Genomic DNA, 20,436 nt, shown 5'->3' on the forward strand with positions numbered 1-20,436 from the left:
TCTTCCATTTTTTTTTTTTTAACGCTTTTGTAAATAGGGCTCTTGTTTTGAAGTTAACCGGAAGTCTGTAGCATCATGTCGAATCACCGAAAAACACCCAACTTCTGAAAGAAATGTGTATTTGTGACTTTCATGAATCAAATGACCACATGTTGATATTGTATTTGGTCAATTTCTCACTTAAAATGTTTACAGAATTTTTAAAGGTGGCGAATCAGTATAAAATTTAGTCTGAGTTTCTGGTTTTTGTTGTAGGTTCCAAATGCTACTTGGGAAACGTGAAAGTATACATCAGTGGGAACGGTCATCATCCAAATCATACTAATAGTATTTAGTAGACAGTATATACTATTAAGTTTGTATTGCATACTACGGAGTATGCCATTTGGAACATACAGTAGCCAAAGTATTTTTTCCACTCAAATACAACATTTAAAGCTAGGGTAGGCGATTTTTTTCAGATACACTTTTTAAGTTTTTGGTTGAAATTTTTTTCTGACAGAAATTAAGATCTTATGTGCTCTGAAAAAGGAACAAAGAAAATCCATCATCTGTAGCAGCTGTAAATCTGTAATAACTTCAACCAATAAAAAAAAATAAAAAAAAACTTTTTTTTAACCAATCATGTCTCTCTGTCTCCCTGCTCGTTCTCGTTTCCTCACATACACGAGCTCACACTGAAAGCATTAAAACAGAGTTTTTGGTGATGTTTTTTAACATATATATAAAATTGATGCATTATTATTATTATTATTTTTAATGATAAAGTTTATTGTTTACTTACTGCTGAATGAGACATGAGACAACAAATATTCTACACAATACAAGCGATGAGCTGAGCTCCTCTTCTGCAGCAGCTGTGCACATACATGTGAGTGAGAGGGAGCAAGAGGGGAGGGGAAAGGGGGGTAAAGGCGGAGCCATCAGGGAGGCAACATTAAAAATCGCCTACCCTACCATTAATTTTGTAAGTTGGTAGTAAATGTTAGGCAGCAAGTATCTGAACAGTTTTCTTTAAAAACTATTCCCATGAATAAATTGGACATGTTTTACATATTTTTCTTATTTTGCACAAAGAATGATTTATTTCTGCAATTTCCAGCGGGCCAACATGATAAAAAGAATGAAGAATAATTCTGTATGCTAATTCCTTTACAGAAACTGGATAATCTCTGCAAAAAAAAAAATAAAAAAAAAATCTAATATCGTGCATCCCTAGCTGAAAGCATTCTGTACGTTACCGACTGAACAAAGATGGCCGTCTTCTTTGACAGAAGTCATAAGCTATCAAAGGCTGCATTGATTAAAATGGGATCAAATGGCTGCTCTGGCCCAGATACCTGCGTACCCATTTAACTGGTTTGATGCACTTGTCTCTTTCTCTGCCAGCTCTGACCGTGCACTGACTGATGCTGGTCCTGCAGTGACCACAGTGGCAGCGCACGGCTACGGGGTAGCTGAAGGCGGCGTCTGACAGCTTACTGCAGCCAGGCAGGACCGCTGTACGATACTCCACCTCCTCATAGAAGCAAACACTCTGATGCACAACACTACGGCCTTCCTCCATCCGACTCAGCTCCTGCTCATCAGATGAAAACACAGAATAAAGAACAAATTAATGCATATAATGCACAATCTAAAAAGATAAAAAAATAAGCTAGCTCGTTTAAATTCATTTTGTTTTATCTTTTATATCTATAATCTTTGTTTTGTTTTTGTTTTAAATTATATTTAATTTATTAAAATGTATTTAGTTTTTACCTTTTTCTAATTTATGTCCGTCTTACATTCGTATATTTGCACTATTATCCTTTGTTTGTCTTTTATGGATTAGTTTAAAAAAAAACCTAGCTTTTATCTTTTTAATTTGAAAAAGGCAATTCAAATGTAATTGCTGAATGATTGCATTTCTTTTCTATGTATTATTGGAAAAGTTAACTTACTTGAATGTTATTTATGTCGGGCATATAAGCATTTTTCTTGTTATATACATATATATATATATATATATTTTTTTTTTAAATTGTGATTTATGTTTGAATGTTTTGCTAGACTGAAACAAACACATAAACGGAAATAAACTGAAAACTGAAATTATAAAGATTTCATTAAAAAAAAAGGTTTTCATGTAAATGAACGTAAATAGAGTATTTATTTATTTTAGATTTTGTGGAATTTTAATTGTAAATCTAACGAATCTAGAATTCAGATTCCGAGCAGTAATATTTAGCAGATTTATTACTGCCTTTATTTTTAGGTTAAATAAAAAAGTTTAATTCTTTAGAAGTCAAGTTCCACTTAAGAATGTCTTTTATGCATAAATCTGATATCTATCAGGTAAATTCACTCTTGTGCTATAATGGAATCAGTAACGAAGTCCCACTTTTTTATTTCTTTGTTTCAGTCAAGAAAAAAAGACAATGTGATTAAACAATTGGGGATTTTAGAATTTAAATTTTATCACGAAAGGGAAAATACACATTAATAAACATAAATATGCAAATTATGCATGATTCTAGCCAAAACTAATTTTCATCTTTAGTCCTGCAAATGACGAAAACATCCCCTAAAAACACAGTACATTAAAATAAAACAATAAAAGTACAAACAGAGGGAATTTAAAATATGTGTGCAGTACAAAGTATACTATACATTTAAGGGTTAGATCTAGATCTAGATCCATATTAATGCTAAAAGTGTAACACGACATCATGAAATGTGCAATTCCATAATGCTGTCTGCACATTTCCCTATTATTAATGTTAAATTAGCTAATTTTCACAATTCCCTGTTGCAATGAAAACACATACTGTATACTGTATATATAATTACAAATGGAAGGTGCTTTATTTAAAAAAATAACAAATATCATGTGTTCAAGATCTGAAATGAATAATCATAAGAAGATTAAATAATAAAATAATCATGTCTTCTATTAGATCTGGTTAATGTTGATTTCCACTCACAGCCACTAAGCTTTCAAAGTATTTACCCTTTTTTGAAAATTAATTAATAAGCCAAAATGTGTGAATTAGTAAAAAAATAAATTAAAAAAGTCACGTGCTGTAGTCTTTGTTTCCTATTGTTGCCAACAGTTGTGCGACATACCTCTGAGGGACAGAATCCCTCGCAGACGGCCGTGTTGATGGCGGCGCAGAATTTACACTCAGGCTTCTCAACGTGGATGGTGAAGTTAGAAAGAACACACTGTGGCACAGCAGGCATGAAGAGCAGCGACAGCAGCCAGAAGGTTAGCACAGCAGAGTCCATGTGTTCACTTCAGGTCCTTCATTCAAAGACAAGAAAGAGTCACATCAGCATCAATAACAACACAATGCAGTGAAGAAAAGTCACCTGCTGTCAAGATGTTTCCAGATGAGATGATGACCACATGGTGGACAGTATATATAGAGGTGCTCAATAATCCACCTTTACCCAAACAAGCGGCACACCTCCCATTAGTGACGAAAAAGAGCTGATGAATGTTTGAATGTTTATCCCATTACGTGGATGACATGTTAATGTTCATCATCCTCCGACCTCAGTTTCCTAACAACACCGTTAGAAGGACAGCATGCAACTTACCTTCTCAAAAACCTTGTTTTCTGTTGAGTAGCATAAACTATTACTTAAGGTAATTTAATTTGCAAATAGCAATTTCGACTTAAAAAAAAAAAAAAATAAATAAAATATACATATATATATATATATACACACAGTATATGTATTTTTTTTTTTGGGGGGGGGAGGGCATCCTGATTGAATTAAAGATTCTAAAAGGTCACCATAAACACCATAAACCAGGATGAAATTTCACAACGCCCCCTGAACAGCTTAATTTTCTCCCCAAAGTTTAGGATTTTACAAAAAGTGTTTTAAACTTTAACCAGAGGTTTTTGTTCTTTCTCTTAAATGAACCCATTTGTCTCTAAACTGAGTAAAGATTAACTGAAGCTGCTTCACACACAAGATGAACAGTTGTGGGCGAGTCAAAACAGGAAGTTAAACTTCACACCATCTAAGGCACTTTTTTTTTTTCCTTCTGCACAGCGTTGCAGTCATATTTTAATCTAGTGGTAATGATCTATGGAGAAACAGACAGTTTAAATAATGTCTCACAGACTCTTAAAGTGTGAAAAGATGACATTTTAATTTATATTTCCCTTTCTGATGTATTTATATTTCATCAAAATTGAATCAAATCTTATTTTGAATCATCTCATGCTTTTCCATGACTGTCATGATGCTATTTACCTCAAGAAATATGGTCTTTGCTTGTTTGCAACAGTTAATAGTTTTTTAAATCTTTCATTTCAATTTCTGTTTCATGTTTTGATAAATTTTTTTGCACGTATCAATCAAGCGTAGTATGTATTGGTACATTGGTCAATGATGTGACACCTAAATATTCTGTCCAAATGCATTTCTTTTAGTTAAAAAAAGGTTTAAATGCAATAAAAGATCCACTTAGAATATTGTATATGCTATCACTTTGATTTATTTTTTTTGTTTCAAAATGTTACGTATTTGGCAGAAGTAATTTATTATGTTATCCAAAGTGTCAAAATATCACGTGGTGCGACTGTCTGGTCATGACGGCAGTTTTGAAAAAAATCTTTTCTAGTGAAAACGCAAAAGTTCTACGTTATGGCGGTCTATTTACATGGAAACAGCGTTTTGGTGCTTGAAAACGGAATCTTTCCAAAGGTGACCTTTGCTTGTTTTGGAGCGTTTGGAATTTATTGGGAAGTAAAAGCAAAGAATGTTGTTCATCCAGTGATCACAAACAAAGACAATGACTGAGCTTCAGTCGTCCTCATTAGTCTATTGAGGACACTGATATTCCACTGATTTGTCTGGACCTCAGTCAATTCTGCTCAGTTTTTAATGAGTGAATAAACAACAGCATCAACTTACAAAATCTTATGTTGTATATAATTTCCATATAATGTTTCTATTATTCTATATCTTCTATTATTTTCATGCATTTTTGGAGTCATTTAGTGTGTTTCTGTAGTCGTTTTTGTGTGTTTCTGATGTAATTTTTTATATTTTTGTCATTCCATGTGTCAAATGTCTATACAATGAGCAGGAAATGTTTGACATTAAGTCCACAGTCAATGGCTGCTTCATCAATGCTGACTTGAGTGAAATCAACTGGAAAATATGTCCTATTTCGTTATAATTCACTAATCCTGTAGTGCTGACACAAAGTATTGGTATAAAAGCTGACATCTGCTTGTTTTTACACCTATTTATATAGATAAGTAACCAAAAACACAAAAACCTGCTGATGCTGGAGGTTTAATTCTGAGCATGTGTCAGTGCAGCAGCCAAACCCAAAGGATGTGCCTTCCTTCTAAATGCCTAAACAAATCAATAGGTACTGAGTAACCCAGAGCTGCACATAACATCTCACTAAATCTGCAACTTTCCCAAACCATAGACCGCTTTTATTACAGGAAGCTGATTCAGAGCTGCTAGTAAAATAAAAAAAAACAAGATCATTCTCTTATACAATCAATGCAAGTACGGCTTTTCTATTAGTTCACCGTGTCTTTGTGAACTTTTGTCCTTGATGGATTATTAACTCAAGTGAACTAATCTTTATAGTTGCCCTAAGTGTAGAAGCGGACGAGACTCCTCTCATTGCTTTGTTATCAGTTAAAGACGCAGTCAGAGTGAACAACTGCCAGGAAACAAAGACGACTACAACAAACACTTTCTTGGATATATTGGTAATTTGTCGATGGTTCAAGGAAGGAAACTTCATGAGGAAAACGTGAGAAGAGCTGATAACCTGAGACAGATTCCCAAGTGTTTACTTTTGCTTCAGGCAATGGTGGATAAACAACTGGACTCAAAAACAATAAGGAAATACATTTAGAAACTACATAAACAAGTCCTGGTGACGATATTTGTTTGCACAATCTGTGAAAGGTTGACTTTGCTGGAATCACCATGGTTGGCACCGGGGGCCCAGTGGCCACGTTCTCTGTGTGGGACTATGTTGTGTTTGCAGGGACAATCATTGGAGCTGCTGGTATCGGCCTTTTTCAGGCTATCCGCACACGCAAAGAGAGCAGCAGTGAAGAGTTCTTGTTGGGTGGTCGGCAGATGTCGGCGGTGCCTGTTGCGATGTCACTCACTGCCAGTTTCATGTCTGGTATTACTGTGATCGGTACACCAACCGAGGCCTACAGGTTCGGGGCGGCCTTCTGGCTCTTTGGATTCGCCTACGCCATCATGTCCGCCATCACGGCCGAGATCTTTGTTCCGCTTTTTTATCGGCTTGGGATCACGAGTGCTTACGAGGTAAAAATAAAGAAAAAAGAAGAAAAAGCCAATGACTGTTGAAATGTATGATTTATAATTAGAGTAATGATGTTGATGTTTGTCTAAAGAATGTAGATTTTCTGCAGGTAAAGCTTTATCTTATTGATGGTCAGGGATGGACTGGGGACAAAAGTCAGCCTTGACATTTTCTGTTCAGACCAACCCACTACATTATCAGAGGACGCCACATAGAAGCCACTATTAAGGCAGTGATGCTCAACATGTGGCTCTTTATGTCTGAATTTTAATTATTATTCCCCCAGAAAACCTTAAAATGGGGAAACTTTTAACACCTTTTTTTACTTATTTCCTTTGGCCATTTTGCAACTTCCTTTTCAAAAAAGTTCTGACACTTTTTTCAGACTTAACTTCCTTTAGCCAATAAAGGAATTTTTGTCCATTTTGCAAGTTCCTTCTGACACTTTTATCCAATTTATGTCCTTTTTTACATTTTATTGGCCACTTTTCATTCAAATAAGCTAACTTTTGCCCAATAAATTTCACTTGTTTCCTTTTCCCCCTACATTGTGGCTCTTTCTGTTCCACATTTTTGCCCTTTTTCACTATTGTTTGCCACAATTTGCTCATTTAAGCTACCTTTTTCCATTACACACTACCTGGTTCCTCTTTATTTGCCCATTTTTTAGCCACTCATGACTGCTTTTGACTCATTTTATTCACTTTTCACTCTTTTACTGCCACCTGTTAACATGGATGATGCCTGGTGTGCCAAATGGCCAGTCCAACCCTGTTGACGGTTCAATTGTAGCAGATAATGATGCAGCTAAATACATCAACAATGTCAACGTAATTTAGTGCAGAAGATGATATTGATTAAACTGAGTTATTACAATTTATTTTCCATTTCCAGTATCTTGAGTTGCGTTTCAGTCAACCAGTCCGAATCATTGGAACATCGATGTACATCATCCAGACTGTAAGTAAAACATAACTTGATTTCAACAAACTGTAAAGTTTTTTCTTTATACCTTCTTTCCAGATCTTTATTGAACAACTGCAAGGACAGACGACAAGAGTAATACTATTTCAGTGTTTTTTATTCTAAGTTAGTCACAAGTAAACCTAAGCAAGCGATTGGCTGGCGGACTAGTTCAGAAGACAATTCAATCTGCCATGTGTCTTATCATATACAGCAACCACCGTTAAGACAGAGCAACAGAATGTAACAAAGGAGTGTCACTTATTTCCTGAGTGTATCTACATGATACAGGACTGTGACTTCTGAACATCTTAACATCTTCACACACACAATTGATTATAAGAAATCAAGAAATAGTTCTCAAACTAATAATACTAATAATTAAGATTTCTGTTCTCGAACCTAATTGTGAAGCAAAACAAACATCTAGATATTTGATGGCACATGTCGTTTTTCTAAGCAGCAGCTGTCCACTTTGCTCCATTTGACTTTATGCAAAAACTGATTGTGGATAAAACTTTCCTTCAAACTGTGAATATTTATTGCACGATTGTTGTGATTCCATCAAATCATCTAATGGAGAACAACCTCTTCTCAGGCTCTGTACACTGGATTAGTCATCTATGCTCCAGCACTTGCACTCAATCAAAGTAAGTGAAGAGGAAACAACAGACACAAGTACTAATACTGAAGGCTGTAAACCCATACTTGACAATGTTTATACCTAAATGTCCAAACAGTCCTAAATGGCCTTTGTGTCTTTATTTTTAGTAACTGGGCTGGACCTGTGGGGAGTGTTGGTGGCTACAGGAGCAGTTTGCATCCTCTACTGCACTTTGGTTTGCACTTTTTCTTTCTAACAACTGGTGGTCCGGGGGCTTAATTTTAGTGTGGCACCCGAAGCTAACGCATAAATTCAAACAGACTCCATAACCACACAAAAAAAGAGAAAGAAAAATATTCAGAATGAAAACGACAACAAAAACATATGAAATAAGAAGAAAATATACAAAATGACAACAAAAACACACAAAACGACAGAAAAATTAAAGAAAAATATACAAAAAGCCAACAACAATAAACAAATTGATAATAAAATATATGAAATGTCAAAAAAAACACAAAATGCCTAAATAAAACATACTAAATAACAGAAAAACTAAATAGACATTCATATCAGTTGACCGAGTCAAATTCCTCGTGTGTACAACATACACTTGGCGAATAAAGATGATTCTGATTCTGATATTAAAAAATAAAATAATTACTAAAACACACAAAATTACTTCAAAAACACACAAAATGCCTGAATAAAACATACAAAAAAAACATAAAGAATAAATAGACATATTTATATTAAAATGTACAATACTTACAAAAACACACAAATTGACTCCAAAAACACAAAATGACAGCAAAACACAGAAAAAAAAAACATACAAAATAACAGAAAACTATACAAAAAGACAACAAAACTAAACAAATTTATAGTTAAATATACAAAATGAGATTAATGCTTAGATGCTTAGGTCGTTTTTGGAAATGATGACATGAATGTTGAAAAAGTGGCTCTCGTATCACATAATCACATTTTTGTGGAACACACTATGATAAAAAGTTGCTTGTCCCTGTTCTGACAACTACTGCAGCAATTTCACTGAATCCGATACTTTGAGGGATATCTAAGGTCATTATCAACCTTTTTATCATGTTACATCTGGTTTTTTTTGTTCACCTGTGTCTGTCAGCATTTGTTGAATAGGGCTTTTTTGTGAAACATAATTAATGATATAGTTTAATACGTTACAAACTGGGTGTAACCCTCCACAAACGTCTCTTTTGTTCCTTTGGCCTCAGGGGGGTCTGAAAGCTGTGATCTGGACCGACGTGATGCAGATGGTAATCATGTTGGCAGGTTTCTTGGCTGTAATTGCAAGAGGAGCTGTACTGCAAGGAGGCCTGGGAAAAATTTGGGAGGACGCCGGCCAAGGAGGCCGACTAGAAGCCTTTGAGTGAGTATACATAAATACCTGTGTATGCTCAAGACCTGATGAAACTTGTTGTGTGAGTGTCATAACAACCAAGCTGGTTTGAGTAAAGAAAAAAGATATATCACTCAGAAGAATTTGCAACAGATCTTATTAATCATGCAAGGGCAACTGGCGGCTTGGGTCCACATGCAGCCTTTGGCCCGATTTTTTACGGCCCCCAAGACAAATTAACAAATTCACTTCAAAGGCACACAGAATGACAAAAAAATACACAAAATTACAACAGAAACATAATAAAATGAGAACAAAAGCACACAAAATGTCAACAAAAACATACAAAACAAGTACAACACCAATCAAGTACAGAAACTCACGAAATGACTCAAAAAATGACTCTAAAAAATATAATTTGGTTTGAAACATTTTTATTTGTTTAATTAGTTTTCTACATCATTAAATGCTTGTGCAGCAGACAGAGAAGTTTACCTGCCTCCAATTTAACTTCCTCAAATCATTGTGTGCGTCTGTGCACTGAACGAGCAAAACGTTCATTTAAATAGGGCGGTCTCCACCACTTCTGCACGTGCGCTAATCATTGCTGCAATCTCAGTGAATTCCTCGCAGCCGGAGAGGAAACTGCGTCACCAAAGGATTTAGGGACACAACTGGTTTAGCACCCTTCATAATTTCCCTTCAGGGATTAATAAAGTAATTAAAATTAAAAATTAAATTAAATTCATTTCAGATCTTAGTGAATTCGCCCCAAAGTGCCTTAAAACATACAAATAAGAGAAAAATATACAAAATGACACAAAAAACGACTCTTAAGAACACAAAATGACAACCAAAACAAGTTAAAAAAACATACAAAATAAGAAATATATAGAAAACGACTACAGAAACACAAAAAATGACTCCAAAACACATAAAAATGACTCAAAAACCAGAAAACGACAACAAAAACATACAAAACGCCATTGAAAACAACTCTAAAAACACATATCACATACATAAATATACAAAACAAGAATTATACAAAATAATCAAACATAACATGACAAATACATAAAATAAAATGACAACAAAAAACACACAAAATGATTCCAAAAAACATAAACCCTTTTGTTCTTTCCTGTTATAATAAAGATTGGTCATTATTCTATGATAATAATGTGACCAGATAATCCATAAGTACAAAATATCATATTGTGCCAGAGTGAAATACATCATAGGAAACTGAATATGAATCTATGTCTTCTAAAATAAATTTAAACACACGACTATATGTTTTGTGCTTTTCGAATGCCAGCTTTGACCCAGATCCTCTGAAACGACACACTTTCTGGACCATAGTGATTGGCGGCAGCGTTATGTGGGTGTCTATCTACTCCATCAACCAGTCCCAGGTGCAGCGATATATCTCTTGCAAAACCTTGGGCCACGCCAAGATGTGAGCATTCCAGCAGTGCTACCAACTATAATTAATGCACTTTGCACACCGTGTCTTGACTCGCCTTCATTCATTTCCCAGGTCTCTTTATGTCAACATGGTTGGCTTGTGGTTAACTGTGAGTCTGGCTATGTTGTCTGGCCTCACCATGTATTCTATCTACAAAAAGTGTGACCCACTGTTAAATGGGGATATAACAACGTACGATCAGGTAATTTCATCAGCAGGTTCCTCTTTTATTGTCACGTGAAGTGGAAAGAATAGCACATGTCTACTTATGTAAACGCTGGGAGAGAAAATTCATATGCAAGTGAAAGCAAATAATGAAAGAAAAACAAAGGAAAAAAACAAACTGAGCAACATCACATGACAATATTAAGTTATACTCACGAGTTTCTTCTTCAAATTAAAGATTGTAATGTCTCACTGTTAGTTAGCAGAGATTATTGCATCAGCATCACATGCCTCTAGATTATATTTTTTTTTTGAGTTTTAGTTACTTTTTTATTAGCGATTTTCAAACCAATGCAATTTTCAGGTTTATTTGTACATAAAGTGGAGTTCCCAGTGTGATTGTCCGTTTCCTGTTGCTTCTGACTAAACCAATCTGACCCAGATATGGTCATTTATTCATTTTATTTCAAGCTAGGCAATGAAATAAACACAAAAAAGGTTGTACACAAAAGAAAATACATTCTATGCAATCAGGTCTGATACAAAAAAATAAAGCATAAATGGCCGAAATGTAGTGGGATGAAGTAAAACGTATTTAAGCCCATCCCAGTGTAAAAAAATAGCAATAATATCTGAATGGTTTATTAATAATTTCTTTCTTATGTGTAGAATCACTTTTACGTATGCATGCATGTAACTGTAACAAGTTTATAATTACATGCATTTGGGTTTAAATCAGTTTGAATTTGAGGAAATATTGAAACACAAATACTTTTATTAAAATGCAGAGTGAGAAGTCAAACTCTGAGCTATAACAAACAGGAGGGAGGGATTGTTCTTATTTTCTTAGTTCCCATAGTTGCTGTGCTTCAATGGTTTATTTTGTTTTCACTGGGTAAACTGGTTTCCTTATGTCATCAGCTGCTGCCTTACCTTGTGATGGATATATTGGCCGATTACCCAGGAATCCCTGGGCTGTTTGTGGCTGCAGCTTACAGCGGTACCCTGAGGTGAGACATATACATACCATGGGAAAGGAAGTTGTTTTTTTTTTGTGTTTTTTATGAGATAAAGTCAAATTGTAGACCTCATAGATCAATAAATCGAAGATCATTTGCTCCAAAAAAAAAAAAGGTGTAAAAGGTTGAAATTGCAGCTCAAAAGTTTGGTTTGATTGCCACTATTAACACTCCATTTACTGGCATTGTCTGTAAAGTTTCACGCAAAGCATTATGGGATGTGTAGTCTAATACACAGATGTATATAGACGTGTTTTTACTTCATTTTTACCGTGATTTATTGTGTTTTCGCCCCAAGACTCGTGACAAAAGTGACTTCTCAAAACATTTCTGGTGTTTTCATAGACTAAAAGTTGTGGCAAAACAAATGCAGATGTTTATTTTACGGTTTCGATAGAAAGAATTTGGATGGAATTGAAAGTCTTACGGCGTGAGGTGATATCACGTTGAATACCAGGGACAAATTATAACAAAAATGGTGTCAAGCTAATCACTGTCCTTTTTGTTTGGTGAAGAAATACAAGAAATCACGATAAGAATAGAGTAAAAAAAACACTTCTATGCATCTGTTTACGGGACTCCACATCCCACAATGCAATGGGTAAAACCTTTCGGAAAATGTCAACAAGCAACTTTAACCTCAAGCAGATGATCTCGGTGTAAGAAAAAAACAATTCGGTGATATATCTTGATAATTCAGGGGCAAATTTTTGTATCAATCCAAAAAACACCAAATAGATTATATTTTAGTTAAAAAATATGATTAAAAAAAAAAATTTAATTGCGCTAACATATGCATAGCATGTAAATGCCCAATCACTAGGTGGCAGTGAACCACATTAGAGCTTGTTAAACTACCTCATTCCTCAATGCATTTAGCTGTAAAAAACATATATTTATAGATGTATGTCGTTACTTTATTTTATGTTATTTTTAAAGAATTTAAGACCTTAAGAGAATCAGAATCTGTTGTAGAAGCAATAGTTAAACTTTTTTTAAAAATGTAATTTTAATTTGACAGTTTGATAAACATGCCACTTGTTTTTTTTTTTTTATATATATTTGTACTAAAATTATGGTCAGTTGCCATTTATTTGTCCTCACAACTAAAAAAATGAAATAAATTGTATTACATACCATTTTCTGCTTTTAAAGGAAAAGTTTGTAATTATTGATATTGCAATATATCACAATGTATATCGTATTGTTTAGTATCGGGATATATCATGCAAATCGTGAATCGTATCGTATTGTCAGATTGATGGCAATGCACAGCTCTATTCTTCAGCAGCTTTAAGCATAATGCAATGATAAGATATTAAATATATATTTTATATATTAAAAGAATAAACAATAGTTTTGTAGCTGGTGACAAACTTTATCCTACAGATGTCTGTTTTTGCACTCCCAAATTCAAGGCTAATAAAAATATGACGACTTGAATCATAACAGCTGTGACTAAATGTGATGTACAGTATTTACATGACGAAGGCGTCTGATTAGTTCTTTGCATTTGTACCCAATAGCAGGGATTGGTCAGAGTTTTAACAGTTTTACAGCTGCTACAGATGACTAATTTTGTTTTCTGAATACATAATGTAAACTCTCAGGATGGTGGGACCATTACACTCACAATAACGAAAAGTCTTCCTTTACTGTCAGTATCTAACAGCGTGTGCTTGGATGTATTTCAGCACGGTGTCGTCCAGCATTAATGCTCTAGTGGCCGTCACTATGGAGGACTTAATTGCACCAGTGTTTAAACACCTGACACAGAAACAAACGTCCTGGTTGAACATGGGCCTGAGTAAGTCACATGACAAACTTAGACTTCCTCATTAATCTTTTACCAAGGATATCACTGAAGAAGAAATTGTATTTTTAAATGTCTGCAGAGCTTTGAGAATAGTAACAATATCGCGCCATTATTCCCATTTCTTCTCATTCATTCTGAATTCTGCGTACTGGATTAGATACATACAGTTCACCTCTGAGGATAAAAATAAAAGACTTAAGCACATATTAGCCAATAGCATAGAAATTGGTTTAATCTTAAATGTTGAATCTAAATCTAAATGTTAAATCTAAATCTAAAGGTTAAATCTAAATCTAAAGGTTAAATCTAAATGTTGACTAAATCTAAATGTTAAATCCAGATCTCAATGTTAAATCTAAATGTTGACTGAATCTAAATGTTAAATCCGGATCTCAATGTTAAATCTAAATCTAAATGTTAAATCTAAATCTCAATGTTGACTCTAAATCAAAATGTTAAATCTAGATCTCAATGTGAAATATAAACCCAAATTTTAAATGCTGGTTCTGGATGTCACGGGTTAAACTAAATGATTAGCTAATATGCAAGTTCACCGGAAGTACCAAAATAAAAGCTCATAGGCACAAAAAGAAATAAATAAATAAAATGAATCAGTTTACATATGTATATCGGTTTTCTATTGGTTATTATTTTTACACCTTATCTTTCATTTTCACATTTTCTTTGTGGAGTCTTGCTCCTTTTTTTCTGCGTGTATGTATAATTATTTTTATTAGTGTTTTCTAATATGCCGCTCTTTGCCATTCTAAGTATTTTCTGATTCTGATAAAGCTTTCTGCTGAAAATGGCTAATTATTGCTTTCTAAGACATAACTTAGCATGGCCTGTGTGTGTTAAGCAATGTGCGTCAGTAAGCAGGAGCTACATTATATATCGCCAAGCTTCCCTTTTAAGCCGAGAGGACAATAGTAGACATCCAAATGATCTTTATCTTATCTTGTCGGCTCTAAATGCGTGTTTTTGTTCCACATGGGCGGTATTATCATTGCAACTAATGCAAAATACAGGATAAGAGTGCAGTTAAACCATAAATGTGCCACATAAATCAGTAGCCATAACTACTGGATTTCACAAGAACTGCTACAGCACAAATGACCTCCAATGTTTCACAGGCATCAGATGCTCTCAGCTATAAGAGTTCCTCAGTCCCTAGTAAAAACAAAGCTAACATGAAACCAAGTTTGTGTGGCCTTGCATCATGTGATGTTGTCACAACGCAGAGTTCAGATGTTCCTGGTTACGTTAATAGCCTAAAGCCCACCTGCATTAGCATGTTCCAATAGGAAAGACTGTTCCTGAGTCAATGACGTGCAGTCGTACACGCCTATAAAGATGTTTAAATGCATAAAATATACCATATATCAGATATTTACATTTTTATTTCATCACAATATTAATGCAAACTCCAAATATGCTTATTTTGAACTTGATTTGATTTCCATCAAGCGCTATATAAATTATGTAGATTTTTATGTACCCCCTGCAATTTGCTTACCATTGGAGTATGCGTAACCTTGGTACTTGGTAAACACTGATTATTATTATTATCATTATAATTATTATCATTAATACTACCACTACTACTACTAATAATAATAATAATTTAAAAGCACCTTTCTCAGCACTCAAGGACACCTAACAGAGTGATATATATATATATATATATATATATATATATATATATATAGGAGATTGTTTGTGTATTTATTTTTGTAACAATTTTTTTTAATTTAGGTATGTGTACATTTAAATATTTCAATATGTATACAAATATATACTGTACATATAATACAATAGTTACAGTAATAGGTGAATATGTACACAACATAAAAAATGATGCTTTTTAAAGGATAAAAGAAAAAATGTTTTCTTCTAATTAAATAGCCTTATCTGTAAAAAAAAAAAAAAAATTCTATGTTTTGAAAAACGAATGTATGTTTCTCGGAAGCAAATTTCCAATATTTAGAGACGTGGGTGGAAAGAATTAAGTTTGAAAATATTGTTGAAAATATTTGATGTAGAAAGAAAAGAAAAAAATAAATAAATAAAAGAAAAGAAAATATCTGATGTAAAAGCTAAGAGTACAAGCGACTCTGACCTCTTATTGTATATTTAACTTTTTCATTTGTTTGAGTGTGTACCAAGTGAATTGACCCGTTGTGTAACAGAAATAATGCTATTTTATGAAATATCAGGCAGTGAAAATTCTTATATATCATTAACCTGGATACTATTTAACTCACATTAAATGCAACCAGTGTTGAAAAATAACACCAGCATGTTGGTTGAAAATTCATCATATTGTGCTCAGCAGGTTAATTATTACTACTATAAGTTATTAGCCTGGTGATAAGCCACACCTACTTCCTTACTTTTTGTAAGAAAACGCCTGTATTAAACATTAAATAGGATGGATTCCAGGCTGATGAAATGAAACACCCTCCAGATCAACAGGTGGCGCTAATTAATCAATCATCCCATCACACACACACACACACACACACACACACACACAGAGCTGATATTTAAGTTTCTAAAGAACAAACAAGGTGAACCTAATAAATCACCCTTAAGGCTACAGAAAGCGTAGTGTTATTATTGTGTTTGTACCAAACTTATCTGAAACACGTGACTCTTATGGTGACTCCCAGGTGTATTCTTTGGAGCTGTGTGCATCGGGATGGCTGGTGCTGCTTCTCTGATGGGAAGTGTCCTGCAGGTAAACTTCCTCCCAGTGAATCTTTGCTCTGCAGCTCCACCATGTGGTAAACATGTGAAACTACAACTCACTGCTTTTCTTTCAGGCAGCCCTCTCTGTGTTTGGAATGATCAGTGGGCCTCTCCTGGGACTCTATTTGTTAGGCATGTTTTTCCGCACTCCAAACTCAATAGTGAGTAATTCTCGTATTTTTCCCAACAAGTAAATAAAACAAATATATAGACCTGTATGGGGTGCCGAATTTAAAAATACTGTCACTGTTTAATAGCTGAAATATTCCTCCCATTTAGCCAATTTTCCTTTCAGAAAAAAAATATGTAAAAGCATGTTATATAAATGTGTAAACATAAAAATTAAATGTAAATGTTAAATACCAATGTAAAAGCATTAATGTTAAATGTAAATCTAAATATTAAATTGGTCACAAAGTGTAGGGCTAAATGTTAAGAAATTATACAAAGTGGGCAGGTCAGCTCTTGTCGATCATGCAGCCTGCCCACTTTGCATACATTTGCACATTTACATTTAATATTTAGATTTAACTTCAACATTTAGATTTAATTTTTCCATTTTGATTTAATTTTTCCATTTTGATTTTCATAATTTCTAAACATTTAGGTTTACACTTTGACAAATTTAACATTTAGTTTTAACTTTTATATTTATATTTTCATAATTTCTAAACATTTAGATTTACACTTGGTGACATAAGTAACATTTAGATTTAACATTTATTTTTCATGTGTCCACATTTTTATCAATAATATAAAACATGCAGTTTTAAATGAATTTCTGTATCAAATGAAAGAAAAATTAGCTAAATGTTCAAAGTATGTCAACTATGAAACAATGACTAAGTTTTTACATTCTGCACCTCATAGACCTGTGCTATACAGTAATGATTGACTTTGCAGGGAGGACTTGTTGGTATGGTGGTAGGTCTCGTGTTGACCCTGTGGGTGGGAATCGGAGCACAAGTCTATCCACCCACGGCTGAAAAGACAAACCCTCTCCCAGTCTCAACAGCAGGCTGCAACAACACAATGGGAGAAGACTACACCACAGCAACGCCCTGGACCAGTCCAGTGACTTTACCCACATCACCAGGGTGAGTCAACAACAAACAAAGACTGTCGGCTCACAGTAAAACCACAAAGATCACAGTAAATGAGTGGATTACATCCTAAAGGAAAGTGCAAAAGATTAGTCAATTTATTACATCAACTTGTACAATAAAAAACAAAAGAACAAGCCTGAAATAAAGTTTGTTAAAAATAAATAAATAAATAATAATGAGCACTTTGTTTCCCGTCTGTGTCAGTGTCAGACCTCCTCTTGCAGACTCCTGGTACTCTCTGTCCTACCTTTACTTTTCCTTGTTGGGTACACTTATCACAGTGGTGACTGGTCTACTGGTGAGCATGGCAACAGGTGAGATATCACTTCAAATCTTCTATATATCTCTACTATTAAAACACCTATAGAGAGTTTTTGTCCACCATATTGGAGCACAACACAATTGCTGCTGTGTTAATGCATCTAGCGAAATAAGTTGCCTAAAAAAATGCCTAAAAAGCCTTGATGTGCCGTTATTAACTGCAACAGTCGGTCTAAAAAAAGACAGTGGTGTTGAATGGGAGGGTCCCGAACACGCGAGCAAAATGAATCGCCAATATTTCAGAAGCCGATTTTGATATATTGGTGTGTGCGACAAATATTTAGTGAGTGGTGAGTGCTTTGTTTAGTTTTTTGTTTATTTTCTGCTACCACAGTACTAGTTCCTACATGTGTTTTCTCTATATTATACATGTACATATACTCAATTCATTGACTCAAAAGACAATAAAAACTAGTCTGAACTACTAAATCATTAAAAATGTCCTAAAAAACAGATGCCGGTAACTTAACGTCAATTTTGAAATGATTAGAACTTAACCCATATGGATCTACGCTTTCAATCAGACAAATTTTCTCTACGTATCTAGCGCCATCGTGGTCACTATGTTTATGTGCTCCAATATGGTGACCGGAAGTCAAAAAAATATGTAGGTCACGCAAACCTCTCTATTGTCAGCATCCAAATAACTGAGAGGGTTTTTAATGACGCCTCCTAACACAGGTGGATGCAAACAAACAAAGCTGAGTCCCGATCTGTTTGTGAAGAAGAGTGATCTGCTGTGCTTCTCCTGGTGCACGGAATCAAAAGTAGGTTATAGCGTCAACACATGTTCCTGCTGCATCGCCACCAAATGACAAAAGCTGAATCTGTGTTTTGCTTTGCCCACTGCAGGTATCAGATGTCCCGGAAAAGGCTGGCTTAGACTTGCACATGGGCATTACCAACATGGCTTTCACTGACTCTAATGGGACAATCAAAGAATCCACTAAACTGTAGTGTTGTTTTGTTGCATCCACTGATTAAAGGAAGCCCTATACTGATATTTAACTGATCTTACAAACAGGAAAAAAAAAAACAACGTCCCAGTGTTAGTTTTGACAGTAAATTTTTATTTAGTTTTAGTCAGTCTGGACTAAAATGCAACTTAGTTTTAGTCAAAATTTGGACACCATAACTATTTCTTTTATAGTCTAGTTTTAGTCAACTAAATGAAGACTTTAGTCGACTAAATCTGTTACAAATAGTCAATTTTTAAAAAGATCCCATTAGCATTTCTCAACTTTATATATATATGGTTTATTTTCTCTTTATATTGTGTACTTTCAGTAATTTAATTGTTCTATAGTGCTCTTTTTGTTTTTAACTATGTGCTAATAAAAAAAAAAGGATGGTATTAATGTTTGAATACATACTGGCAGATTTGATCTGATAAAAGCGAAAGATGGTTGCATGAGTTCTGATTGGATGTCATCCCATGTGACAAAATTAGAGTTTAGTTTTTATTAGTTAATGAAGATAAATATATTTTAACAGTTTTCATTCACATGTATCTAAAAAAAACAAAAAAAAAACAAAGTCAGTCTTGTTAGTGTCACTTAAAAAAATGAAAACATTTTTAGTCAACAAAATTAACACTGGAACGTCCAAAACATTATTACACAATGAACAAGCTAATGGGGATGATACAGTTTACATAGAACTCAAAGAACAAAAGGCGTTAAAATAGTAGAAAATGGTCACAAACTGATCAGAGTGTTTTTGGTGAGTGTAGAGAATCCTGTAAATAAAAAAGTTTGAATGTTTTCTTTCATAATGATTGCTGCTCCTATCTTTCCTGTTTTTCTGCATTGGTGCAGCATTGCTTTACTTTTATTGCTCTTTTGTTCTGTTCACTGTCTGAACATTGACCTTTGTCCTTTCACTGAAATGCACATTATGATGTTTCACACCATGTATAATTGCATAAAAGCTGTTGAGTGCATTCATTTTTTTTTGTCATTTGCCAATAAATGTTTTATAACAAAGTTTCTTGTTAAATATAAAGACATAAAATGTTATTTCCTAACAGACGGAAAAAAGCATAGCTAATGTGTAACGGTGCAGTAATAAACTTTACTATGTGGAGGTGTGAGCATTATTCCGGGTACTTGGGGAGAGAAAGAGTGATCTTTAATCACAGTTATAGCCATGTCATTTGTCTCCATGGCAACACTGATTTGAGGAAGTTTACAAAGCAACTGCCCAGCCCACTTTAACCTGCTGCAATGTCAGGAAATCAGCTTGTTACCTGTTCCACGGTGAGAGAAAAGTGACGAGGACACGACGCCGAGGTAATTACAGAGATTAACGTTTTCTTTGTGTTCTAGAGAGACCGGAGTGTTGGTTTGGGTTTTTGTGTATGCTATATTACTATTTTAAGAGTTGAATTGTCTAAAGACTGTAATGTTTTTTGTATTCAAAATATGTGACCTGAATACAAATCCACCACCCATCAAGCTTTGTAAATATTTGGTTCGTTTATACATTTTCACAAAATTTCCAATGTCAAGTTGTAACAAATAATGTGATTGA

At 34.2% G+C, this 20,436-nt stretch overlaps 2 protein-coding genes across 3 annotated transcripts; one reads left to right on the top strand and one right to left on the bottom strand.

Annotated features, from left to right (window-relative positions):
* Positions 1 to 745: 745 nt before the first annotated feature.
* Positions 746 to 16,455, bottom strand: tshba (thyroid stimulating hormone subunit beta a). Of its 2 annotated transcripts, none has more exons than XM_028448105.1 (3): positions 16,358 to 16,455; positions 3,109 to 3,286; positions 746 to 1,579 (listed from the first exon to the last, which is right to left on the bottom strand). In XM_028448105.1, the coding sequence occupies exons 2-3, from the start codon at positions 3,268 to 3,270 to the stop codon at positions 1,304 to 1,306; spliced, it is 438 nt and encodes a 145-aa protein (XP_028303906.1). In that variant the 5' UTR covers positions 3,271 to 3,286; positions 16,358 to 16,455; the 3' UTR covers positions 746 to 1,303. The 2 variants fall into 2 exon arrangements, with proteins under 2 accessions (XP_028303906.1, XP_028303905.1); XM_028448104.1 differs by lacking the exon at positions 16,358 to 16,455 and adding an exon at positions 3,355 to 3,370.
* Positions 5,581 to 19,299, top strand: slc5a8l (solute carrier family 5 member 8, like). Its single transcript, XM_028448102.1, has 15 exons — positions 5,581 to 6,315; positions 7,208 to 7,273; positions 7,875 to 7,926; positions 8,048 to 8,115; positions 9,134 to 9,288; positions 10,577 to 10,717; positions 10,799 to 10,928; positions 11,813 to 11,901; positions 13,605 to 13,717; positions 16,399 to 16,466; positions 16,552 to 16,638; positions 17,381 to 17,574; positions 17,788 to 17,897; positions 18,586 to 18,671; positions 18,757 to 19,299. The coding sequence occupies exons 1-15, from the start codon at positions 5,962 to 5,964 to the stop codon at positions 18,859 to 18,861; spliced, it is 1,818 nt and encodes a 605-aa protein (XP_028303903.1). The 5' UTR covers positions 5,581 to 5,961; the 3' UTR covers positions 18,862 to 19,299.
* The last annotated feature ends 1,137 nt before the right edge of the window (positions 19,300 to 20,436 follow it).

Source organism: Gouania willdenowi, chromosome 5, assembly GCF_900634775.1.
Source record: "Gouania willdenowi chromosome 5, fGouWil2.1, whole genome shotgun sequence".
Classification (NCBI taxonomy): domain Eukaryota; kingdom Metazoa; phylum Chordata; class Actinopteri; order Blenniiformes; family Gobiesocidae; genus Gouania; species Gouania willdenowi.